At 42.8% G+C, this 27,564-nt stretch overlaps 1 protein-coding gene across 3 annotated transcripts; it reads left to right on the top strand.

Annotated features, from left to right (window-relative positions):
* The first annotated feature begins 5,455 nt into the window (after window positions 1–5,455).
* LOC134069280 (globoside alpha-1,3-N-acetylgalactosaminyltransferase 1-like) lies at window positions 5,456–27,433 on the top strand. 3 transcript variants are annotated; one of them, XM_062525211.1, is made up of 7 exons: window positions 5,456–5,631; window positions 14,545–14,604; window positions 23,786–23,815; window positions 24,234–24,323; window positions 24,430–24,468; window positions 25,540–25,674; window positions 25,778–27,433. In XM_062525211.1, exons 1-7 carry the CDS (start codon window positions 5,501–5,503, stop codon window positions 26,466–26,468), a joined length of 1,176 nt encoding a protein of 391 aa, XP_062381195.1. In that variant the 5' UTR covers window positions 5,456–5,500; the 3' UTR covers window positions 26,469–27,433. The 3 variants fall into 3 exon arrangements, with proteins under 3 accessions (XP_062381195.1, XP_062381197.1, XP_062381196.1); XM_062525213.1 differs by having other exon boundaries at window positions 5,460–5,631; window positions 23,786–24,323; XM_062525212.1 differs by lacking the exon at window positions 5,456–5,631 and having other exon boundaries at window positions 14,541–14,604.
* The last annotated feature ends 131 nt before the right edge of the window (window positions 27,434–27,564 follow it).

Below are 27,564 nucleotides of genomic sequence, written 5' to 3'. Positions count from 1 at the left end.
CACACACACACACACACACACACAATGTCACCAGACCTTTGAGTCCTGAGATCTCAGTGTTCTTTCATTCATCAATGTTCCGGAAATGTGACCATAATATCTGAATGTGGATGGAGCCTGGTGACTGCGAGTGATTGATAAATTTGACTGGAGACATGAGAATGATTCATGCCAATGAAAGGGATTTTAAGACTATCTGGGAAGCACACCTGTTAAGAGCACTATTTGCTCAGTACGTTTATCTTTATTATCTAAATATGTGACTGATGTTTACCCGCAGTAATTCAAATGTTAAAACGACTGAAAAGACCTTAGGTCTCAACAGCAATAATACAAAGATGTAGAAGCCTTGTACTTACAAGCACCCTTATATTAAATACAGCTCTGGAAAAATGAAGAGACCACTGCACATTTTTCGGATGTCATCCTACGGTTGCTGAGTGAAAACCGAATGAGTTGACAGTCATATTCTCTCTTCGGGTTTAACCTATTCCTACGCACCTGTCCCCACAAAAGAGGTGTGTAAAAGCATTTTGTAAACCCTCTATAGTATAATCATTTATATCACCATTGATATACTTATTAATACCGACCTTCATGACTTTCAGTAATACTAACACACTCTATTTCTCTTCCCTTTCCCCTATACCTCACCTGTGAGGTAAACCATTACCAGCCATCAACCATCTCTGTGCCTGTCCCTTATCACACCTGAAGTCACATCCCTCTGACTACCCTACCATCGCCATTGCCTTCGCCATCCCTATGACTGCCCTACCATCGCCTGCTGTGGTTCCCTGCCGAATCTTTGGCCCACGCATCCCAGCGACCCATCACTTTCCTAAATAACTAATGGATTACTAATGGACAATTTAATCCCTACACTGGACTATTTGAACTTTCATTGTCATTGTAACTTTCAAACTACAATGACTGTACTGTAACTGACCCAAGGCAGATGGGTTGGGCCCTTGAGTCGTGGATCTGTCTGAGGTTTCTTCCTATATGTATCTCCAATTCTAGTTTTTCCTTGCCCCTGTTACTCATGGGCTCTCTTTGAATGTCTAACACTCTGTAAAGCGCCATGAGACATGTGTAATGTATTGGCGCTCTATAAGCGAAATTAAATTGAAAATTGAATGTTCAAAATGAAGAGACCACTGCAAATTTGGATATAATCAATAAATAATAAAATAATAAAAACTAAATAATAAAATAAATTGTTAAACAACCTGATTGAAAAAGCAAAAAGAAACTAAACCCAAGGGTCAAGGTTGTTCTTCAGAGCATTTGGAATTGTTACATGTTTGGCTGAATTGATTACAAAAGATGTGTGCGGGCAACAGAGATCAGGAAACTATTGAATAGAGCTGTAGGTTAAAAATTGGTGACAAACACATTTCTCTCTTATTTTCATACTTTCTTTAGTCGAATACGTCGACTAATCACGGCAGCATCAATGTACAGTACACCCACTCTCTCTCTCTGTGTCTCTCTCTCTCTCACACACACACACACACCAGGGATGTGCACAGACAATCTGAGGAAACATACATAAGCATACACCCACTCTCCCACTTTCTGCTTGGCCCCACATTGCTGCTTATAGCTACATTTATTCTTCCTCCGCCATTTAAGTCTATGGCAGCCCACCGTCTGGTGAAATGTTTGGAAATTTGACTGATTATAGGGACAGTCCCCTAGCCTGGCTAACGCCTACCACTTCTCAAATGAGACGTGGTCTGGCAACCAGACGTTCATTTTCTCGTATTTGAAAAAATGCCCAGATCCGTTCATTGGGCGCCACGGATGTCTATCAAATGCGCATAGCTCACCCAACTCGTTCGTATGCAACGCTAAGGGCTGCCGTTGACATCAGTGTAAATCCTTTGGCGTCGAATGTAGACGCAAGAAGGCAACGGAAACTTCTCGGATGTTCTGTGATTGGTTCGCCAACATCAGGCGAACATTTGGGCGTTAGTTTCCAGACTGCCTTAGCAGCGGGATTGGAATCACAGCGCAAGGCAGTATGGGAAAACCCAGGCTAACAGTCCCCTGGTTGATATCACCAAGTTTCATGCCAGCACCTCATATGCTCTAGTGCCACCACCAAAGTTGGATGTGCGCACACTCATATAACATTTGACCTGTCGTAACGATTTTTTGATTTTCAAAAATGAGGCATTGTTGGAATCCTTTGATCAAGCCGAGTTCAACACACCATATGACATCAATTTCCGCCATGATGCAATTTCCACCATTTTGGATCATCAAAAACATGTCACAAATTTTGTTCGACACCAAACTTGCCACACTTTATCTTCAGAACATGCCTCATAAATGTTTTTTTTTTATTATGTTTTCTTAATTATTTGAGTATTATGGGTTATTATCTCCCTCAACAATGGAATTCTCTTCTCTGATTGGCTGATGGGGTGGCCATTAACTTCGTATAACCTGGTACCTTTGAAGTAGTTCCCGTAGCACACTTGAATATTAATTCGCCAAACTCGTTGCGAAGTTTAAATGAACTGTCATGTTGCATCCAAGCTGAAATACAGACGTGCAGAACCATAGTAACATTGTAGCATATGACGGAGGTGGATTGTAGCTAGTTGGATGCCATGTAGGCTATAAAAGTAGCGATCTTTCCAAGTTAAAGTTAATCAGAATCCTGGGATATGCCCGCTTGACAACGGGAGAGATAGAACCACTGATCTATAAAGAATACCTGGATAGAGCATCTACGTCAAAATTCTGAAGCCTACATGGGGGCGGCCATTATGGGACCACTTGCCATAGGAATGCATAGACAGTAAAAGACAGTAAAAGAATGTTGCCGTTCTGCAACAATGGAATTGGAACACCTCGCCGCCATTATGGGACCACTCGGGACAGTTCCATTGGCTTCATTGTTGATGGGTCAGCAACAATGAGATAGTCTATCCAGGTATTCTTTATAGATCAGTGGATAGAACTAACGACTGGCTTTTGGCCATAGCAACCAGCTATTTAGAACTAACGACTGGCCTTTGGCCATAGCAACCCTCCATTTTAGAACTAGTAACGGCAGTTTTGTCCTGCAAGTAGAAAGTTGATATGTGAAAGTTGATAAGTAGTCCCACAGTCAAGACAGTTTTAGCGATGTTAACGGACGCAACGGTGGAATAAAACTATGTTCTAAATATACAGGTTATGAATACAAACGGGAGATAAGCGGGATAAGGGCCTGCGAGGTCGACCGGTTCGATGGAAATCAGTGACCCTGTAAAGTGGAACCAGTCGTTTCGGTAAAAATTATTAAATTAGGTTATTGTGCTCACGTGAACGGCCATAAACTAAGCTTTCCAACGATATGTATATCAAGGGTATTACACAAACTATCGCTAAGATAACAGCATCCAAAGTTGACATGGTTCTCCTGTCACGATATGCCAGAAGAGGAGAAATCACCTTTTTAAGCGGCGCGTGCACAACGAGAATGACAGCAAATGTGTTCAATCTTCGCCGGGTTTAACAGTCAAAACGTATGTTTTTCCGTGAAGTGCGTTCACGATATGAAACTGTAGACTGTATACAGTCGAATTATGCGAAAATGTGAAATTCAACATTTTAACCCGGAAGTTTGTTATTGTTGATTTTCTCAAAATAACGTTGTGCGCAAAACGACTGATTTCGCTTTGAATGGTCACATAATGGCACGGCGGAGGTAACTCCGTCTCCCTGCTCCGCACGTCGCCGGAGTTCTAGACCTCCACCAAGCCATTATTTCCATCGAACCGGACACCTCGTCGGCCGTTATCCCTTACTTATGTTCTAGAATCATTGGCTTCCACTAACAAAATAAATAGTTTGCCACACAGAAAGAACTTGATAGTCACAGGTGTTGCGTGGAAAAATCTTACTAGCTGAGTTTAACTTTCAATGAAATTCCATTTCAATAAGCGAACGGAACGGATTTGTTGCGGATTGATAAGAAAGACATTAATCAAAAGCTCAAAACCCGTTGCCATTGACATCTGTCATTAGCCTACTTTGCAGCGGTAATTCGATTTAACAGACCTCCGAATGTTGGGAAGGCCCACTCATGTGAATGGAACTTTCTGCCACACCCTGAAGAGCCATGTAATACATTTTATTAGTTAATTCCCCCCTACTGTTTATATGCTATTTGTGTTATAAATATCAGGTGGTGACGTTTATTTTATCATGGGTGCCACATACAGTAAGCATGTAGATCCTGTAGATGTACAGGTTTGTGTAGTTGTATGTCCGTTTGCTTTTGTGCTTTTGTGGTATGTAAATCATTGTATGACTTAGGATTGCCATTGTATGCCATTGTATGACTGTACAGCAAACATGACCAAAGGCAAAAAAAAGTTTGAAGTTGAAAACTAAGGCAGCAACGATGAATTGATAATTACACTAATATTCGATTTCTTGTCTACCGTTAAATTAATCTGCAACTATTGTGATATTAATAAGTTTGTGTTATCATTAAAGAAAATACCTAGAAATGCTCTTTTCTCTTGCAAACTGACAATCTAAAAACACCCTGACAACAAGCCTATAGCCCTTTACTAATATTTGATCTAGCTCCAAAGCAAAGGAGTTCAAGTAAGAGTTACCTTTTAAATGTTTATTTTACTAAATAAACAAGTGAAATGTCCATGTCAGTTTTGTGCATTGATGTGACGTTGTCAAAATACTAATTAAACAGAAGTGTCGTGGCACACTCGGAACTTCAATATATTTCTTTATTGACCAACGTTGCGGCTTACGCCTTCATCAGGGTCATTTTCACTGTAAAAATACTAAAATGCATTAAATCACTTTGCAAGAAGTCTGTAGCCATACAGTCAACATTGGGGGGGGGGGGGGGGGGTGCAAATACACGGCAGGTATAACCAACTTCTGCCATTATATTTCCTTTAAATAACGACTTCAAACTCATGGTACACTGAATTTGTGTTATCTGATCTGCCCCTGGTATCTTTATCCTGACAGTACACATCACGTATGGAGGAGGAAGCTACTACACTAAATCAGAGAAACAAGAGACTAACTTCAAGTAGCCTGCATCTCAAACTGAACTAAAAAAGACCAAGGCCAGAGCAGCAACATGATTTAGATTAGGTGTAACCTATATAGTTTTAATAATTTCAGTTAGTAGTTTTGTGGCTGGTAAAAAAACTATTTTTTTTTATATTTGTTTATGGAAATATAGGTCCTGTGTGTCTGTGTGTGTGTGTGTGTGTGTGTGTGTCCAAAGATCTTATCTTTGGTGCCTCCCACTTCTGTGTCTGCGCTCTCTTACTGTACTCTCTGGAGCAGGTGACTAGGGCCGGGGTTTTTCATTTCGCTGCACATACCCCTGGACACTGACTGGCATTACACTTTTGTTTTACACACCATTACGCTGACTTTCTTAATATCTTATTATTTTCCAAAACATATACTTTATTTACTTAAAATCGGCGTGTGGCCTCCACTCTGTTTCATGCTAGAGCTGGTATGTTACACTTGTTTTTTTCTCCAAGAAGTTAACCTACTGTATAGGTTCTGTTGCATTCTAAGCTTGTGCGTTACTGGAAGGCAGAGCAAATGGAGGTGTGGCTTGAGTCAGTCCAGGTGAAGTATTCCGTTGTGACAGCCCTATTCCCATAAACATCAAAAGCTAAACTATGTATCATTTTGATTCCATAAGAGCTAAGTGATCCTCTTGCCAGTGTAATGGGTTGAGAAAATGTCCGATTATATTTATTATCACAGTTACCCCCTCCTATTTGTTTTATTCTATTACATTTAAGTGTTCCATTTATTCCACTTCATGCCGCTAGATGGCGCTGTTGCACTGTTTCACCGTAGTGGGTTACCTTGGAGACGGTAGCTCGAGCGCTCAGAAATAAACGTCCAGCGCTTGAGAAAGAGTAACTTTGTTCTCCACATTTCTTTCTAACCCACAGGTATGTTTTAAACCTTTCCAATCCCTGTTAATATCTATCAATATATCCAATACGGTTGCCTATGTGATGTATGTTGTCATGTCCTGTGAAGAAAGCTAATTCTGATGTGTTTATATATATTTACGATCAGCGTTAACTAGCGAGCTAGCAGAAGCTAGTTGAAGTTAGCCTGTAACCGTCAGTGAAGGTTCTGTTCTTTTGCCTGTATGTACGGACCGTAAACAGTGTTGTGCTTATTGAAATCAGTATGTGTAATCTGTAATGTTTCTTAAGTGTCCCGGTACTCGGTATCATTTTGTTTATATTGCCGGTGCTCTGTTCAGTATCCAATTCATTAGCCAGAGCCTGTCAATGTTCTATGGAGGCTATGCCGCCGTTAGTGAATGTGCGTGCGCGTGCCTGTTGACACACGCAAACGGCAGACTGATGCGTTGATGGTGATTGATTAACAGTCACATGAACAGTTTAAATCCTATATAGTATTCTTGGTATTTGATCTATGAAAAGTGTGTTTGTATTGTAATGTATTTCATACTGTATAAGTAGTCCAAGGTAGCTTCTGATCCGTTGTATAATTCACTTTAAAGAAATAATCAGATAGCCATATAGCCTATGTCTGCCTAATTGAATGTGAAGTGTTTTAAGATATAATATGATCTGTATTGTAATTTGTTGAGGTATATGTGATATATGATTCAATAAGTACAGTATTATTAATGAGTTGTGTATTTTATGTGTTTTATTGTATGTGTGATTATCCAGTCCAGTTTGCTAAGCCTTTTTGGGGCACTATTATTGAATTACATTCAAACAGAAATAAACGTCCAGCGCTTGAGAAAGAGTAACTTTGTTCTCCACATTTCTTTCTAACCCACAGTGCTATCCAGCCTGTGGGCTTATACCTGCCCAGATTCCCCTAGGTCTGAGGCCGGTAATAATTGGGGGCTCGTCCGGGATCAAGCTTCGGAAAGTGAGCTGAGCAGTCACTGCGACGGTGAGACCAGGTGTCCAAGCTTCAGGGAAGGCTGCTGTGTTGAGCGTCATCCAGAGAGCAACAGTCACCGGTGAGACGTCACGATGACTACAGTAACACCACGCCGAATGTTGATCTTCCAGATCATCAAACAGCTCTCATCGCTGAGTTTCAGTCAATTGCAGTTGGTTGCCAGGTCAATTGAAGATGACAGCGAAAGCACTGAGGGCCTCAGTGAGCCAGAGCTGTATGACTTCATCATCGACAACACCAGGTCCGAGAGGTTGAAGGCGATGGAAGATGAAGGCATGGCTCAACTCCTCTCCCTCCAGGACCTGCTGCAGGAACTGACATCGACAGACCCCGGGTCTGGTGAGGTTGGTGTTTCCACCGTTCACATGGACGGCATACTGACGCCTACACACCAACAACCTCCCTCCACAAGGGACATCCACACACGTTCATCAGTGGACATTCACACCCACCCGTCGTCCACGGACCTTCACACACACCCGTTGTCCACGGACACTCACCCGCGTTCGTCATCAGTGGACATGCCCACACACACGTCACTCATGGACAGAGACCTACATGCACCTACATGGAGACCAGCCCAGCCGAGCGTCACTGGCACCCACCATGGTAGGACAAGCCTATCCTCAACTGTCACAGATCAGGTAGTAAGACTGTCTGATGTTACTGCACTGCTTCCACGTAGAGAGTGTAAAATACATGGTGGTCAAGTATCTGACACAGGTTCTGACATTTCCTTTAATGGTATCTGTAAGCAGATGGACGCTGCTTTACAAGAAGGTTTTAGCGATGCTGAAATTATTAGGGCTGTCCTTAAGATAACTAGGCCAGGTACATTCAGGGAAATGCTCACTAACCATGATGATTTAACATTGAGTGGGTTAAAAAGGTTCCTCCGTTCTCATGTCAGGGATAAAAGTGTAACCGAGCTCTTTCAAGAGCTCAGCAATGCTAGACAATATGACAAGGAGGGTCCACAGCAGTTTCTCTACAGGCTCATGGGGTTGAAACAGAGAGTTCTTTTTGAGTCACAGCAACCTGGTGTAGAGTTTAGTTATGACAAAAGGCTTGTACAGGGTACTTTTTTACACTCACTCTACCAAGGTCTAAATGAGAGAAACACTTATGTTAGACATGACATCAAATCTTTTCTTTCTGACATGCAGGTTAGCGATGACTTTCTGTTAGTACAGATGACCAAGTCCATGACTGAGGAAGAGGGGAGGTTAAAACGCCTGGGTGCTGTTGCTAAGTCTAGACCTGTGACTGTAAACATTGCCCAATATGACCATGATGGACAGACTGACAAGACAAAACCGAGTCAAGTTGATGCTGAGTTACAGGCTAACCGTGAAGCTATTAGAGAGCTGACTGCCCATGTGTCCTCACTGACTAGACACATGACACTCGTTGACAGGTCTGCGGATCGTGTACAGTCTGGCCGCCCTAGCACATCTGGTAGCCGTCCGCAGTCACTGTCAGCTGACAAAAAGGGTAGATGCCACGACTGCGTAGCAAGTGGAACCATGAGCTGTCCCCATTGTTTTGTCTGTGGCCAGGCAGGACACAGAGCTATTGGCTGTTTGCAGAGGAAGTCGTCGGGAAACGGGAAGAGGTCGCTGGAGCAGGGCAGCCAGTGACTGTGAACAGCATTCAGCCCACTGTTAAGTTTAAGCCACCACCCATCTTATGTCAAGCAGATTCAAACAAGCGCATTGCCCAGCTCATAGGGAAACGTTGTACTGTCTCTTGCAACATCAATGGTGTGCCAATTGAGATGCTTTTAGACTCAGGAGCTCAGGTAACGATGGTCAGCAAAACCTGGGTAGACAGAGCATCACCCCATGTCAAAATCCAACCACTTCAGTCCCTCTTTGCCAATCAGCCTTTTGAAATATCAGCAGCAAATGGTACCCAAGTTCCCCTTGATGGATGGGCAGAGGTCGACCTACAGATTTGTAGTGAGCGCCATGGATCTGTGACAATTAGAGTGCCCCTCCTGGTCAGTCAAAATTGCCACTGTCCCCTGTTAGGTAGTAACGTCATTGCTGAGATAATCAAGGAGCATGACAACACTGTGAACGTGACTGCTATCCTGACTGACGCTTTAAGTGTCCCTGAGAAAACCGTTGAGGCTTTGGTCTCTGCCCTTCAGGTAATAACCACTGACAAGACAGCCCTGTATACTGTACACACAGGAAAGAAAGGTGTCACTATCCCTGCTGGTAGAATCTACGAAGTCAGGTGCCGGGTTAGGGGGTTGCCAGAGACCCGTACCATGCTGTTCCAGCCTCTTATAGAAAACACCTGCCCTGAGGGTCTAGAACTGTTTCCTGCGTTAGTTGACATTCCTGGTGGATCCTCAAAATGCATTAAAATTCCCATCCAAAATGCAACCCGACATGCCATTTATTTGACCCAAAGAATCACACTCGGCACTCTTGAGGAAATGGCTGACGTGGAACCTCTCTCGAGTCTTGAGCACACGCCACAGGATGTCCAAACATTTTCAGCTCAGTTATGTACAGATCCATCGACTTACCTGACAAAAACACAAGACAGACAGACTAGGTCTGAAGCTGAAAACAAGTGGCACCCTCCCGTGGACGTATCACATCTAGCTGAGGATGAACAGAAATTAGTCAGAGAGATGTTGTTTGAGCAGTCTGATGTGTTTGCCAATGATGATGCTGACATTGGTTGCATTCCTGACCTCCAGCTTAGAATCAACCTTACAGATGAAACACCAGTCCAAAAGTCTTACAATTCCATCCCAAAGCCCTTGTATCAAGAGGTAAAAGACTATGTTCAGAACTTGCTTGACCGTGGTTGGATCAGAAAATCCACCTCAGCATACTCTTCTCCTGTGGTCTGTGTGAGAAAAAAGGACATGAGCCTACGTCTCTGTGTTGACTTCCGGGGGCTGAACAGTAAAACCATCCCTGACCGCCACCCACTTCCACGCATCCAAGACCTGCTTGACAATTTAGGTGGCAACTCATGGTTTTCCATTCTCGACCAGGGCAGTGCTTATCACCAAGGCTTTGTTGAAGAGAGCTGCCGGCACCTGACAGCTTTTAGCACTCCGTGGGGGTTTTACGAGTGGGTACGCCTCCCATTTGGCCTCACCAACGCTCCAGCGGCCTTCCAACGCTGCATGGAGGGCGTACTGGCCGGTTTAAGAGATGAATGCTGTTCGCCTTACCTGGATGATGTGCTCTGCTTTTCCAAGACTTTCCAGGGCCATGTTGAGGACTTAAGACAAGTTCTGTGTCGCTTAAGAGAGCATGGTGTGAAGCTGCGCCCGAAAAAGTGTGAGCTGTTCAAACGCCAAGTGAGATATGTTGGACGCCTGGTCACGAGTGACGGTGTTCAGATAGATCCCAAAGACCTGGAAGCTGTGTTGCCGATGAAGGAGAGAAAGCCAAAGAACGTCGGAGAGGTCCGAGCTCTACTTGGTTTCTTGGGCTACTATCGCTCATTCATCCAAGATTTTTCCAGAATAGCCCGGCCACTGTTTAAGCTTCAAGAACATCCTGCTCCATCCAACAAGAGCCCTGTCGCAGCCAAGTCCACCCAAAACGGCAAGAGCAGTGGTCAATTACCATCCAGGACACCAGTTCATTGGACCCCCGAACACAGTGCAGTTGTGTCCCGCCTTGTGGACATGTTGATCAAACCTCCCATCTTGGCTTACCCCGACTTCGATTTGCCATTCATCCTGCACACTGATGCATCCAATGAAGGTTTGGGGGCTGTGCTCTACCAGGAACAGAACAGCAGACTCCGGGTTATTGCATATGGGTCCAGGTCACTCACGCCTGCTGAAAAGAATTACCACCTCCATTCCAGTAAGCTTGAGTTTCTCGCTCTGAAGTGGGCCATATGCGATAAATTCCGTGATTACCTGTATTATGCAACAACATTCACTGTGTATACAGATAACAATCCCCTCACCTACGTCCTGAGCACGGCCAAGTTGAATGCTGTTGGACATCGCTGGGTTGGTGAATTGGCCGACTTCCACTTCAACATCAAGTACAGGCCAGGCAAGGTGAATGTTGATGCGGATACCCTGTCCAGGTTTCCAGTGAAGCTCCAAGACCACCTGAGGGAGTACACTGAGACCATGCCACCCGAGGTTGTATCCGCCATCTGGCAGGGGAATAAAGCTCAGAGAGATGAAGATGTGTCCTGGGCTGCCGCCCTTCAGATCTCCGCTTGTGATGACGACCCTCCTCCTGTGTGTACACCCATGTTTACCCCAGAAGACATCAGAGCTGCCCAGAGAGGAGATGAGTCCATTTCCGAGGTGATCCAGTTGATAGGGAGCGGATGGAATCCGAGAGACAAAGTCCAGAGTCCAATACAACCAGGAACACGACGGCTGATACATGAGTGGAACAGGCTCAAACTGGATGATGGAATTCTGTACAGGTATGCAGGAGAAAATCAACAACTGGTCCTTCCCAAAGCACTAAAGTCAACTGTGCTTAAACACCTGCACGATGACATGGGACACATTGGCGCTGATAAAGTCATCCACCTTGCAAGGCAACGGTTCTACTGGCCTTTTATGCAGCGCGAAATCGAGGACCACGTCATCCGCCAGTGTTCATGCATCAAGCAGAAGCGACCTACCGTGCATCAGAAAGCACCAATGGGCTCAATCACAACTAGTGCACCTTTTGAGTTGCTCTCTGTTGATTACCTTCACCTTGAGCGCAGTAAAGGAGGCTACGAGTACATTCTTGTGATAGTAGACCACTTTACTCGTTTTGCTCAGGCCTACCCAACCCGAAACAAGTCTGGTAAAACAGCGGCCGAAAAGATCTTCTATGACTTCATTCCACGCTTCGGGTACCCTCAAAAGCTCCACCATGACCAGGGCCGGGAATTCGAGAACACCCTGTTTCAAAGACTTCAGCAGCTGGCAGGCATCTCTCACTCCCGAACTACTCCTTACCATCCGCAGGGGAACCCTGTTGAACGCCTGAACAGAACACTTCTCCAGATGCTCAGGACGCTCCATGAGGAAAAGAAGGCAGAGTGGAAAGACCATCTCCCTAGCATAGTCCATGCCTACAACTGCACGAAGCATGAGTCTACAGGCTACTCACCTTTCTTCCTCCTCTTTGGAAGACATCCACAGCTGCCCATTGACCTGATATTCAATCTCGACCCAGATCGGCTGGCACAGACACGGCAGGAATATGCACAGACCTGGGCTTCCCGGATGCAGGATGCATACCGTATTGCCTCTGAGAACAGCAAGAAGTCTTCAGAGAAAGGGAAAAGGCACTACGACCAAGGTGCCAGAGGAGCCTTGCTGCAACCTGGTGATCGCGTGCTTGTCAAGAACCTGTCTGAGAGAGGTGGCCCAGGCAAACTTCGATCTTATTGGGAACAAAAGATTCACCGTGTCATTGAGAGGCTGGGAGATGGACCTGTATATCGAATCCAAGCTGAAACAGGTGACAAGACCCTCCGGGTGCTCCACCGCAATCTCCTTTTGCCTGTCAGTGACTTGCCAGTCAGACAGGAGGAATGTGACACCGGTATGGGGTTGAAACCCCAAAGACAGAGACGCCATTTGCCACCCAGAGAAGCAACGAAGTTGGATGGCGATACCTCAGATGATGAGGGGGAGTGCTCCTACAACCTCAGACCCTTGCCTGTATATGAGAGGAGGACAGTCAGACACCACCTACCTCAGTCAGAGCTACACAGTGAGCTGCGGGCTGTGGCTCCAGAATACAAACCTTCGAGCCGAGCACCTGAGTCTGAGGATGTGTGGCGGCCAGGATCATCTGACTCTTCGGTGACAGCAGAGCCAATTCCTGCACCAACGAGTGCCCCAACTGTGGAAGGACCAGAACAACAAAGGGATGATTCTGAGGAGAGTGGAAGTCCACAGGATCCTGAGCTAGATGTTGTGCCTGTTCCTCAACCAGTCAGAGAGGTAGATCAGCAACTTAGGAGGTCCACCCGACCAGTCAAACCCAGAAGCATCTTCATGTATGACCAGTCAGGAGAACCTTCCTACCAGCCTTGGAGAATTGGAACTAATGCTGTGTACTGTACCCCTTCGTCCTTGCCTGCCTACCCTGTGTCTCATGAGATGTGCTACTATCCTTCCCCAGCTGTATGGACGTACGGTAGAACTGACATTGACCAGGACCTGAAAGCCCTTGACATTGACATTGACATACAACCTTACCTTCATACTACTTACCTGTGACTGACATACTGCACGCTTACTTCCTGTTCAGACAGGTGACTCCTGAGGACCTTACCTACCTGACCGTACTTACCTTACCTGTGAGTACCACTGTAGCTAGTAGTCTAGTTCTGGATGTCAGAAGACATCTTTTAAAGTAGGGGAGAGTGTAATGGGTTGAGAAAATGTCCGATTATATTTATTATCACAGTTACCCCCTCCTATTTGTTTTATTCTATTACATTTAAGTGTTCCATTTATTCCACTTCATGCCGCTAGATGGCGCTGTTGCACTGTTTCACCGTAGTGGGTTACCTTGGAGACGGTAGCTCGAGCGCTCAGAAATAAACGTCCAGCGCTTGAGAAAGAGTAACTTTGTTCTCCACATTTCTTTCTAACCCACAGGTATGTTTTAAACCTTTCCAATCCCTGTTAATATCTATCAATATATCCAATACGGTTGCCTATGTGATGTATGTTGTCATGTCCTGTGAAGAAAGCTAATTCTGATGTGTTTATATATATTTACGATCAGCGTTAACTAGCGAGCTAGCAGAAGCTAGTTGAAGTTAGCCTGTAACCGTCAGTGAAGGTTCTGTTCTTTTGCCTGTATGTACGGACCGTAAACAGTGTTGTGCTTATTGAAATCAGTATGTGTAATCTGTAATGTTTCTTAAGTGTCCCGGTACTCGGTATCATTTTGTTTATATTGCCGGTGCTCTGTTCAGTATCCAATTCATTAGCCAGAGCCTGTCAATGTTCTATGGAGGCTATGCCGCCGTTAGTGAATGTGCGTGCGCGTGCCTGTTGACACACGCAAACGGCAGACTGATGCGTTGATGGTGATTGATTAACAGTCACATGAACAGTTTAAATCCTATATAGTATTCTTGGTATTTGATCTATGAAAAGTGTGTTTGTATTGTAATGTATTTCATACTGTATAAGTAGTCCAAGGTAGCTTCTGATCCGTTGTATAATTCACTTTAAAGAAATAATCAGATAGCCATATAGCCTATGTCTGCCTAATTGAATGTGAAGTGTTTTAAGATATAATATGATCTGTATTGTAATTTGTTGAGGTATATGTGATATATGATTCAATAAGTACAGTATTATTAATGAGTTGTGTATTTTATGTGTTTTATTGTATGTGTGATTATCCAGTCCAGTTTGCTAAGCCTTTTTGGGGCACTATTATTGAATTACATTCAAACAGAAATAAACGTCCAGCGCTTGAGAAAGAGTAACTTTGTTCTCCACATTTCTTTCTAACCCACAGTGCTATCCAGCCTGTGGGCTTATACCTGCCCAGATTCCCCTAGGTCTGAGGCCGGTAATACCATCAACAGCATGCTGCATCATCTGAAACACCACCAAGCCATTCTGGCCTTAACTATTATAGTGTTTGGGTAAGTCATTCAACACTTTATAGTCTATTAGTTAATTGATTTCCAATCATTTATTTTTTTATTTGTGTTATCAGGCCTCACTTGAGTGATCAAGCTTATTCTATCATGGGTGCAATAAGCATATATGCTTTTAGAACCAAGCAAACGTTCTACTTTACAGATTTCACAATAACTTTCCATTTAAAATAATGTCTATGGCAAGAGTAGTCATAGAGTCAACATTAGGGGATACCAAATGTCCCGTACGAAAAAAATAATGAACAGATGAAGTGATATGTTTCATATATGTTTCATGTTTATAATAGTGTCTAATAGTATCCTATTGCATAGTCCTGTTCTTCCTCTTTTGGCATTGTTCTCTCTCACGACATTCCATTATATTTGTTAAAAAATAAGTCCAGATACAGTGGCCAAACTTTAGAAAAATGTATTTTTTAATTTAACAATTTGGACGTATGTTTGGTTGGCTTTCTTGCCCTTTTGGGTTGTGTGGCCAGATTACCATACCATCCCATATATTTCAATGTGATAATGTAAACAATGCTGAAACTAAAATAACTAGACCACATTACGCTACAACATCTTTTAATATTCAAATCCTTCCCTCTGTGCTGCTCCTTTACTCTTTCACCCATGTGCTCTCTCTCTCTCTCTCTCTCTCTCTCTCTCTCTCTCTATCTCCTTTTATCTCTGCCCAGTTGGCAGGGATGGGCAAAAATACATCAAAATGCATTTTAAAATAAAATTGTATATACCCTCATTTTAAATGTATCAAAATAAACAACAAAATTCATGAATCAAAAGGAAATACTGTATTTTTGTATTTTTAAATTCATTAAATGCCTGTGCATTGGAGGCATGTGCATAGCATGTTAAACCAGTTCCTGCCATTTATTTCCTTGAAATATCGATTTCACTCATGATATGCTGAATTTGTACTAGTGCCGTGCCCGTGCAAACAATGTTTTCCAGTGTTTCCTTGTTGCCCAATGACATTGATGCAGGTAGATCATGTGAGATTGGTGATGATGTAGAATCAGACCCGTCCAGTTAGAAGAGCGTTTTACTGTTTGCAAAATAAAAAAAATTGAAGGGGAAAGGCATTTGAGTTGCAGCTAATGCCATTATTACACACATTACATAGCCTACCCGTGCGTTTTTGCTGTTGTAGGGAAATGATAAAGCTAACCGCATGACCATGCCAGTGTTTTGAACTCGGAAGAGATGTTTGAATAAATGTTATGAGCATATCCGATGTCCAGATAGAGTCATAAGAGCGGCTGTTTAATGCAAATTTTAACAGAATGCTTGACGTGTGTGTCAGCATATTAGTCCAGGCATTCTATGAGAAAAAAACACTCAACCCAAAATTAATTGCAACAGAATTGATTTTTGCTGTATTTAGTTCCTAAAACCTTCCCATGTCACATAGTAAAAGTCCATGACAATCCAAGTGGTGGAACATTGTCAAAATGGGCTTTCTTTGTGCATAGGTCAAAGGCCAAAAAGTGCACTTTTGACAGTTTTCATGAGCTTTAATAGTACAGGTGATATGTGATAAAGAAGTCCCCTTTTTTTCATAAAAGCATGACACTTGGTACAATTGTACAGTTTGAAGTCCTGGACATTTTCAGATTGAAACTGGTATTAAAAAAACGGAGTGATTATTTGCACCCGGGTGTAAATAGTGGAATGGAGGCATTTTCTTATTTGCACCCAAACCGGAAATGCGTGCTATCCAACATAGCGGGACGATCTTGGCAGGAGATGGCCTACCTAAATCTAACAAGTTAGGATTATTAAAACTATATTTGAGATGGGAAAGTGGTGCTAAATTTCCACAAACTTTATTCAGTGAACGGGTAAAGCCGTCCGTTTGCAAGCACAATCAAGAAACACGATCTTTTTGTTTTGTTTACCGTTACCTAGCAACCCCAACAAGTGAGTCAATAATTAGTATTCTCCCCTTCCTCTTCAATGGGGCACAGTACAGCGGAAAAGTGACTGATTTACCATGCTCGAGGTGCTGGGTTCGAACCTCAGATTAATTTTTTTTTTTTTTTTGCCTGCCAAAGTACGCACCATGACTTCTTTTTTCTTAGATGACGTTACCTCGCGGCAAATAAGAGTTTGTGCTTTTTGAACCTGTCAAAGATTTACTGGTTTTATTTCAGTTATGAGTAGAGTTAAGTAGAAGTAGGCTTCAGTACTTGTTAGAAAGGTTGTGTTTTGACTTTGAGCCCCCAACGCTGCCTGGAAGGCGCTTAGGCGTGGGTTAAGGTTAAGGTTAGGGTTAAGGTTAGGTTAAGGTTAGGGTTAAGGTTAGGTTAAGGTTAGGTTAAGGTTAGGGTTAAGGTTAGGAGTAGGATTAAGTGTTTTTAAGTCAACAGTGGCAGCGCTGCCTGGAAGACAACTCAGAAAACAACTCTTTAAAGTAGCTTGTCTTTGATGAAGCTACCACATGACCACTCATTACCCTAATATTTGTATAATCACTTCCAAGTAACCCAGACATGGCAAAACAGCTAAAAACTGTTCAAAAATATTAGGCCTACTGTAGAGCTGGTAAATACACAGGCCTATTGACAGAGAACATGGATGTTAGACATCGGGTGTAAATAGTATTGTTGATTATTACACTATTTACACCCGGGTGTAAATAGTAATGTTGATTATTACACTATTTACACCCGGGTGTAAATAGTAATGTTGATTATTTGCACCCGGGTGTAAATAGTAATGTTCATTATTTACACCCGGGTGCAAATAGTCTCTGCCTTAAAAAAAACCCTAATGGTTGCAATCCGCACTGTTGGTGGTGGTCTACTGTGTAACAAAAATAAAAACACCTTACGAAGGCTAATGTTAACTCAAAGACAGACATGCAAGGCATTATCCCATCCACATACCACACCATACCTGCATGAAACCATTTACTGATATGGGACATGTAGATCATTCTGTGAATACTGTATACTGTACCTGCATATAGTGTGAGTGTGAGTGTGTTTGTGTGTGTGTTCAAAGATCTTATCTTTGGTGCCTCCCACTTCTGTGTGTGCGCTCTCTTACTGTACTCTCTGGAACAGGTGAGGTGACTACCCAGATAGCAAAACTACACTGGGACGGAACTGGGCCACATCTACCACAACATTCGGCACGGATCTGCATAATGGACCTGATCCGGCGTCCAAACGCACATCGGTCCAAAATTGTTTTGGATCCGTTTGACGGATCTGCGGCAGATATGAACTTGCACTCGTCCAGGTCCGTCCCAGATAGCAAAACACACCTACCACGACATCGGGCACGGATCTGAATAGTGGACCTGATCCGGCGTCCAAACGCACATCGGTCCAAAATTGTTTTGGATCCGTTTTACTGATCTGGTGCTAATAAGGGCTAAGATTGCTCCCAACAAACAAGATAACGTGCCGGCGATGATTCAGAGCATTTTAAAGAACGTATTTCTCACCGCGACGTAAAAAGAGGATAAATCTAATTACCTCGACGTTCTCACAATTTACTTTTGTGCCGTTTATCTCCCCCTCCCCCTACAAGTAGTTCTGTCACGAATTACATGGCGTTCAGTGATTAGTGATGGAAGTGAAACACCTGTCATTATTATTTAGCAGACATTTGTCTACAGCAATGGTTAGCAATTACGTTCATTATTTGCATAGGCTACTTTAAGCTGATTTGTCTTACCTGCGAATTGGGCTTGTAGAATGATGATCACGTCCAGATGAATAATAAATATTTGAGTTCGCTGGATACTTATACCCGGTTAGGTCTGATACTTTCACGACTACGGTGTATTTCCCCCCTAATAAATTACTAACTCAATGGTCATATCTAGTAGGCTAATGTTATTGTTCAAAACATCAGTGGAGTAGGTTAGCCTATAAGCTAAGTCCCAATCACATTGTTTCAAAATTCAAAACTAATATTTGCAATGCATGCTGGGAAGCAAACCTCAACAAAGTAGACCTACACAAAACATAATTAAAGTTATCAGAGAATGTTTAGGTTATATTTTATATCTAAACCATGAGGTTTATAAAGACATAAAATTGTGATAAGCAGTATCCTTAATTCTTCTGCAAAGTTTTTTATAGTGGTGACCATTTGGGGATGTTGTGAATGTCTGCCTAAAGTCATATGTAATATATGGGACCTGCATTGCAGATCCGTACCACACACAAGAAGCGGACCCGTACCACACATAAGAGGCGGAACCGCATTGCAGATCCGTACCACACAATAAGCGGACCCGTACCACACACAAGAAAAGTACCACACACAAAAAAAATATATATTCTTTTCTAAGAGGCCGTACCACACACAAAAAAGTATATATTCTATTCTAAGAGGCGGAACCGTATTGCAGATCCGTACCACACACAATAAGCGGACCCGTACACACATAAGAGGCGGAACCGTATTGCAGATCCGTTCCACACACAATAAGCAAACCCGTACAGGTCCGCTTCTTGTGTGTGGTACGGATCTGCCATATGGGTCCGCTTATTGTGTGTGGTACGGGTCTGCTTCTTGTGTGTGATACAGATCTGGGCTCGGGCACACGCCTTGCATTCTAGGAATATAGCCACCATGTTGGTAGCGTACCGAACGTAATATCCATTCATTCAGATGCAAAAGACAAGAAGCAGAAATATAGTATTAGCAATTCTTTTCCTCTTGCGATCGTGGGTTGCGCTGTTACACCCCACTACACAGCACCAAGAAGGCAAAAACTAAGTAAAAGGAACACACTAATAGGTGGGAGTAAATCCATAGTAATCCATAGTAAACTAAGGAGTGAGGCTGCCAAAATGGCTGTGCCCGTGAAGTTTTCACGTCATGATCCCGAGCCCTATTCATGGGTTTCATCAGGTCCCACAGGTGTATACAATCAAGCACCTTAATTATCAATGCAAACTGCATGGTGCTTGATACACCTGCAAAGGGACCTGATGAAACCCATGAATACGGGTCCGCTTCATGTGTGTGGTACGGATCTGAAATACGGGTCCGCTTGTGTGTGTAGTACGGGTCTGCTTGTTGTGTGTAGTACGGATCAGCAATACGGGTCCGCTTATTGAGTGTGCTACGGGTCCACTTATTCTGTGTGGTACGGATCTGCAATACGGGACCGCTTATTAGGTGAGGTAAGGGTCCGCTTATTTTGTGTTGTACGGATCTTCAATACGGGTCCGCTTATTGTGTGTGGTACGGGTCTGCTTATTGTGTGTGGTACGGATCTGCAATACGGGTCTGCTTATTGGGTGTGGTAGGGGTCCGCTTATTCTGTGTTCTACGGATCTTCGATACGGGTCCGCTTATTGGGTGTGATAGGGGTCCGCTTATTCTGTGTTGTACGGATCTGAAACATGAGTCCGCTTATTGGGTGTGGGCTACATCTGGCCCACAGTCAGATACCGTAGGTCCGCTACATACGGATCTAAAGGCTTTCATGCGGATCCGGCCCAAAGGAAATTGCTATCTGGGTAGGGCCGGGGTTTTTCGCGTTCTCGTTCGACGACTTGGGTGTGAGACCGTGTTGTTTTAAAGAAGGATGTATTGGCCGTTTTGCCGACCGGCTACGATTGGTCACAAATGCTGGCCTATTACATACTGTAAGACAACTGTTCATCCCACCCACAGGCTTCAGCTCTGTGAATGGTCCGACCCCAGACTATACATTTCTGTATAGTTTGGCTTGCCATATAATTCATACCAATATTTAAAAAAAATTAAGGACTTTTTTCGTTTTAACATTTTTCGTCAGATTTCTGCCACACAACAGGGGTTTTATCCATACTGTAGCTCATCAGCTGTCAGAAAATTGTCATCAACTGCCTGGTGTCTTATGCCATTTGGTAAAGTAATAAGTGGAATGACAGAAATTTTAGAGTTACGATCTAAGGGGGGAAGTCTCGCCCATGTGTGTAAGGGTGTGTAAGTCAAAAAAAGTGCATAACTACAGGTCATTGAGGGACTTGGACAAGCAACCTCAAACTGTTTTAAACTGTAGGTCGAGCCTGGAAAATCCAGACCTTGGTTATTTAGAAAGGGAAAGGGAAATTATAAGGGTCTGGCCACGGATAATGTGATGGCCCAGCTCGAGGGGCGGCACCAAGCATGCTTTTGAAAATGTTACTGCACGCAACTGGATAACACTACGGCCAATGTTAACTCTGGCTAATTCCGGACTTTGACGCAATTGGATAACACTACGACCAATGTTCACTGACTTTCAACGTTGCAGCGCTGTCGTCATCAGTTTTGCTTGCCTATGGCCCACCTATATCAGATACAGGGGCGCCTGCAGGAATGAATGTTATGATACGCACCCCTTACCTTGTCAGACCCGACGACAGACACCAATTCACGCACGGGCATTACATTTTTCCAAGGGGAAATTTGAATTAATCATGGTAGTTTAAGGCCATTCATAGACACTGGGGTTACAACAACTGAATTCAAAAAGATATGCCAAAAATGACTGAAGTGTGCCTATAATTAGGTTACTTTTAATTACAAGTGTAGGCTTGACAAAAATATGAAAATGTAGATGTTTGAGGGTAGCCTAACGTAATGTGGTAAAATGCAAAAATGCAAAAATATAAAACAGCAGACAAAACAGAAATTCTTGTTCATAACCACTTTTAAATCGAGGAAATGGAGTTAGCCCCAAAGTTCCGGATAACTCTGGCCCTGGAGCGGTAACATGAAGCTCCCCTATGTTCTCCACTAGTCAGAAAAAAAAACAGTTGCCTAACAGGCTAACGCTATCAAACTAGAAATTCAATTCCAAAGAATTACCAGTGCAAAATGCAAAAATGTGTAGATAGATAACATAGATATGGTTACTAAGGTGTAGTTAGGGTAAACATGGTGGTGGCATAGTTTAAAGAGAGTTGATAGTGTGAAGGTAGACAGCTTAAAGCTTAAACATTCCAGTTCTAACTTAACTAATGATCAACTGTTCATCCCACCCACAGGCTTCAGCTCTGTGAATGGTCCGACCCCAGACTATACATTTCTGTATAGTTTGGCTTGCCAGGCTACTGGTGAACATCAAAATACCAATGCACTGTTTGAAGTTGCACTGCTTGTTAAATGGATTGACAGATGTCACTCTCATTGGTTTAAACTATGTTACGCCCAAAACACACCTCTGAGTAATTAAAAGGATAAGTACCACCTTCTTGAACACTGCGCCAGACTGAATCAACATGAATGTGAGCTTGCCACACCCAAAAAAATCTATATGATTTTGCGCGGGTGACCAAGTGTTTTAGACCGTCATGATACAGGCCTGAGAATTTCCTACAACATCGAAACAATTTCACAGCTGGTATTATTCAAAGAGCAATTGTGCAACAACATCTGTTTGAAGTAAGCAATAGTCATGTTTATCAAAATGTATAGGGTCTCTGTTGAATAGTAGAAGTCTTTACATACTAAATGGTTGAACAAGTTGTCATAATATGTTGTGGATGAGAATTTGTGGCCCAACAGACAAGAACATTGTCAGGAAAATAATGTCTAATCGTGCTGTTATAGCCAAACTGTTTAGCAAACATTTAACTTGGGTGTGCAACTACATGTTTGCCTTCAGGGTAGGTCTTTGTGTGGCTATACCATGATTCCAAAATTCAAAACAATATACCAAATAGAAACCAGATATGTTTATTTTTACACCTTTCCTCACCCCATGACACATTCATCTCTCTCTGTCTCTGTTGAAACTTCCTGTGCAATTGCGAAATATGCTGTCAATCAAAAACATTCCAGCCACTATGACGGTTCCTCCAATCAATCATCATACAGAAGCTCAGCATCTGAGCCATCAAACATAGGTTGTGTCCAGAAGTAAAGCGTGCACGCTGGATAGTACCTTCTTGTCAGTAGCGTCTTAGTTAGTTTGCTCCTCAGTGTGTGCGTCTCTACCTACATTTGGACAGCACTAACTAGTTGGCGTCACCTGACTCGGGGAGGTGGGTGTGTTGACGATTTGCATGTCGTGCGGAGCTTGACCTGCGCTGCGCAATGGATTATGGGATATCTGAGGGCAAAAAAAGATGCATCGATGCACGCTTGGAAATCACGCCAAACGAAGTACCCAACTAGTGAGAGCGCTTGACTTTCGGACAGTCTATTCTGACGTAACTTCCGGAAAATGCACACTGCCCAGCGTGCACGCTTGACTTCTGGACATAGCCATGATCTACCTCAGAGCGGTAGATAAAACAGAGTGGCGACACTCCCATAGACCTCCATAGGAAAAAATGGCAGCGCTTTTTCCAGGCTATTTCCTCGTTATGGGGCTTTTGGAACTGTTTACAGCCAATCTCTCGGTCAGTAGTCAATGAATGAATTGATTACACCTTCCAGCATCGGAAGTACAGCCCACCCTCCTGCGATTCAGCCATTCAGCACAGGTTTTTTTGGAACTTTTGATCGTGGCGGCAACATCAAAGAGTGTCGCAACTCTCTCTATCTATGGCTCTGATCTACCTGTATCAACGTCATTGGGCAACACATTTCTTGGAAAACATTGTTTGTACGGGCACTGCACTAGTAGGCTATTCACTAATTCACTACACTGAAATACCTATATGGTAGGCTAGGCCAAAGACTTTATTTGAAGGGGTCTACATAAGGGTGACATGTAACCGTCATAAGAATGACACGACACATGTCATTAAAGACACATTATTGATGTTTAAGACTGTTGTCAAGTTGTCATTCGGTTTTTGAAACGTCAGAGTGCCGACACTCCCATAGACCGGAAAAAAATGGCAGCGCTTTTTCTAGGCTACTTCCACATTATGGGAGTTTTGGAACTGTTAACAGCACTCTTAGTCAGTAGTCAATGAGTTAATTGACTACACCCTCAGGCATCCAGAAGTACATCCCATCCTCCTATGGCTTTGGTTCTACCCACAAACACTATAACACAGGTGATTTCACTAATTACCTGGGCCCATATTCACAAAGAATCTTAAGGCTAAATACTACAACATGTAGCTTAAGGAAAATTCGATCTTGTCTTATGATGCACATACTATACAGTCCAAATAAATACTAGCCTTTTCTGTTTTCAATGCCTCACAGAAATTTGCAGGATAAATTGCTGAAAGTTTGTTTAATTAATTTGTTTGTGTTTTAGGAGTCTCTGGATTTTCAAATCAGAAATTAGGTACAGTATGACATATGACTATCAAACTGTAAAGAATTATCAAAATAAAGAAAGAATGAAAACGTTGCTTTTGTGGCTTTATCATGATGTTAGTAATGGGTTATACTGGCATACAAGGCCTTACATGCAGAAATATGAAACACTGGGCTAAAACTCAAGCACAATATATACCGGTGTGTGTCTTTTTAAACAGTGGAGAATGTTGTGTTATCGGATAGAAGGATATATTTGCTGGCCCACAGCATCTCCTGCATATACAATTGTAGATTTTCTAGCTCATTTCTTGCTTGTGTTTACATTAACAGCTGTTTTTATTTGCAGTTTACAGACTAAAAGACATTATATAACATCATGTAAACATCAGGTGTATGCGTACAGTAAATATCTATGAACCTTCTGTACATTTCTCTTGGTTCAGTAAGATGATTTTCCATCCTGAAAATGCACATTGTTCAGAGGCTCACATGTTTCAAAAGATTGCACTTGATGAGTTGATATATCCAATAGGGTAAGTGTAAGTGTAACTGGATTCCCATATCATTCAATTCTTGTTTATGTGCACATTATCCTTGTTTATACTTAAACCATCACACTAAACACATTGTGTGTCATAGACAATCAGAGGTCCCACAGCCACAGACTTTAGTGCAGAGGTAAGTACAGCTCAAAATGGTCGTAAATCTGATTCTGAAGTAAATACAATAACAAATGGTAACCTAAGTTGGATAATTATATTCTTAGTTGTAATCCCCCTGCATATCCTGCTGGTGACTCCACTGAGGCATACGCGTTAAGTCAGTAACAAGAACTCTGGAGCACTCGTTTAAGCAATAAGCCCCGAGAGGCAGTGCGTTATACTGTATAATCAAACAGCTAAGGGCAGTGTTAGGCACGACGCGAAGCGGAGTGCCTAAAACCCCCTTAGCTGTTCGATTATACAGTATAACGCACGGACTCGAGTGGCTTATTGCTTTTCTAAAACGGTTACCACATCGATCTAGCAAGATTTCAAGAAACAAAGGCACAACAACGAAAAAGTAACGATGTATTCATAGATAATCATTCTTCCGCCAAGAAATATATTCCCTCCATATGAATGGTTGCCGAGCAACAAGAAGACGCAGCCACTGCTAGTTTTGTGCTAGCGCATTACTATAGAACGAAATGCGGTCAAGGTGTGTGTTTATCGTCCTATATACAACGGCATCGAACGCGATTCAGCCAATCATAATCAAGGACCGGAACTATCCGTTTTAGAAAGAGTATTTTCACAATGCCCTTACAATAAGTTAAGATATGAGTTTTGGGGCAGCCGTGGCCTACTGGTTAGGGCTTCAAGTTTGTAACCGGAGGGTTGCCGGTTCGATCCCCCACCAGTCCACGGCTGAAGTGCCCTTGAGCAAGGAACCTCACTGCTCCCTGATCGCTGCTGTTGGGCAGGCAGCTCACTGCTCTAGGTTAGTGTGTGCTTCACCTCACTGTGTATTCACTGCGTGCTGTGTGTGTTCACTAATTCACTAATTCACAGAGACCGAATTTCCCTCACAGGATCAAAAAAGTATACAGTATTTACTTATACTATACTTACTATACTGCTGGTTTCAGGAAACAGTCGGCAAATCTTAAAGCGTTCATACAATAAGAGGGACTTTACAACCATCTTAGACTTACAATGCTTTCAGGAAACCCACCCCAGTTCTCTCATCTTTCTTGCACCTCTGTAGAAGAACTGATGTTCTGACGGTCTCCCCGTGGTTAGCACCCATCGTTTGGCAAGAAACTTTTGATCCAAAAGTAATTGACAGCATATACCAGCCTTTGAATATTACAGTGGCAACAACGGTCTTTGCAGTCGGAAAGTAAGCACAACATCTCTTCAAATACTGAAATACCGAGTTAGTGACCGAAGCATGTACTGTATATGACATAGATGTAACCTGCTCTTTTTTTGCCTCTCTACAGATATATTCAACTTTTGAAGCAATTTCTAGAAAGTGCTGAGAAGCATTACATGCTTGGGTACAGAGTCCATTACTATGTCTTCACTGATCAAATGGACAAGGTTCCTCAGGTGGCCCTGGCGTCTGGACGGTCCCTCACGGTGCTTCCTGTCCCGAGCTTTAGCCGCTGGCAGGAGATCTCTTTGAGGAGGATGGAGTTCATTCGCAAGGCCATAGAGGACCACATCCGCCACGAGGCCCACTTCATCTTCTGCACCGATGTGGACATGGTGTTTGAAAGCCGCTTTGGCGCCGAGGCGTTTGGTGAACTGGTGGCAGCCATACACCCCTGGTGGTACCTCACTGGGCGTAATGAGCTCCCATACGAGCGCAGGACGGCATCTCAGGCACATGTTCCAAAAGGACAAGGTGATTTCTACTACGGTGGAGCTCTTTATGGAGGCCACGTAGACGTGGTGCACAGACTGACCAGCACATGCGAGGAGCAACTGAGCATAGACAAGCAGAATTCCATTGAAGCCGCGTGGCAGGAAGAGAGCCATCTTAACCGCTACTTTATACTGCACAAACCCACTAAGCTGCTCTCTCCCGAGTACCTATGGGACAAAGCTAAGGGGCCAGAGAAGTGGCTCAGAGTAGTTCGATTTGCCACAGTGCTTAAAAACAATCGAAACTTGCGTCCCAATGTGTGATTCTGATGAAAGGCTGTTGAAATTGTTGCTCAACATGTCGAATTACCCTCCCGAGCAAGGTGATTATCGGCTGTAATTGTACAGTATATCTTTCACTGGATTACTTTGTGGACTGTACCTTCGAACTTCAAACTTGTTTCAAACTTCAAGCAAAAATATACAAATGACCACTGCTGGAAATGACTAGAAAAGTGAATCTAGGCCCACTTTTAGAATCTCATAACTGAATCTCTGGCCATACATCCATGCCTCTGTTGTGGTCTGTGTTTCTCTCAAATTAATGAATATTCCATTCTTTTTATACCATAAAACAGGATTCTGAGTGAAACTATTACTTTTTGTTTTTTTCTGGGTTTTGGTTTTGGACTGTAAGCTAAATATTTGTTTCTAAACATAATTTAAAGAGGACATAGAATGGATGAATCGAGTATTGTACTGTGCTCTCTGTATATACATTTTTTGTCGACCCAGGGGCCAAATCTGAGCTGCTAAGATTCTAAATCAGATCCCCTTTGTGAGTTTCTCTTCCATTTATCATAAAATGATCAACTGATGAAATGAAGATACGCACTTAACTGCTTAACTGCAGAGAAACAAACGAAGAGTTTGATTCCAAAACGCTATCCATTTTTAAAAACATCAAAAAGTCATGTTATTTAATTGTGTATTTCAGGTAATATCAATAAAAATGCAGTTGTTTTGTTTTGATTGAGTAAAGATAAATCAACTAAACATAAACCAATACAGTTCCACTGTAATTACTTGCAAACATTTTTTTTTTAAAAATATTTATGAAAATTCATTAAAATGGTGGATATAGCGTTTTGGAACCAAACTCTTAACATTCTGTTTGAGGTAAGCTTGTTGGCAGAATAGGCCTAGTAGTAGGACATTTTTAAGATGGGAGAGTAACCAAAGAATGTGATGGTTTGATGCCTGTACATATTGCAATAAAGCACTGTATGTTATGCTACCAAATACTGTTTTTGATTCACATTGTTGCAAATCTGTGTGTGTGCAGGATGAGAAAGCGTAGACACCCAAACCAGACTGGAGCCACTTGAATAACCTGTAACACAGATACATAAATGTAGCC

The sequence above is a fragment of the Sardina pilchardus genome, chromosome 21 (genome assembly GCF_963854185.1).
Source record: "Sardina pilchardus chromosome 21, fSarPil1.1, whole genome shotgun sequence".
Taxonomy (NCBI): Eukaryota; Metazoa; Chordata; class Actinopteri; order Clupeiformes; family Clupeidae; genus Sardina; species Sardina pilchardus.
The sequence above is the reverse complement of the archived record's forward strand: the minus strand, read 5'-3'. Positions and strand labels throughout refer to the sequence as shown.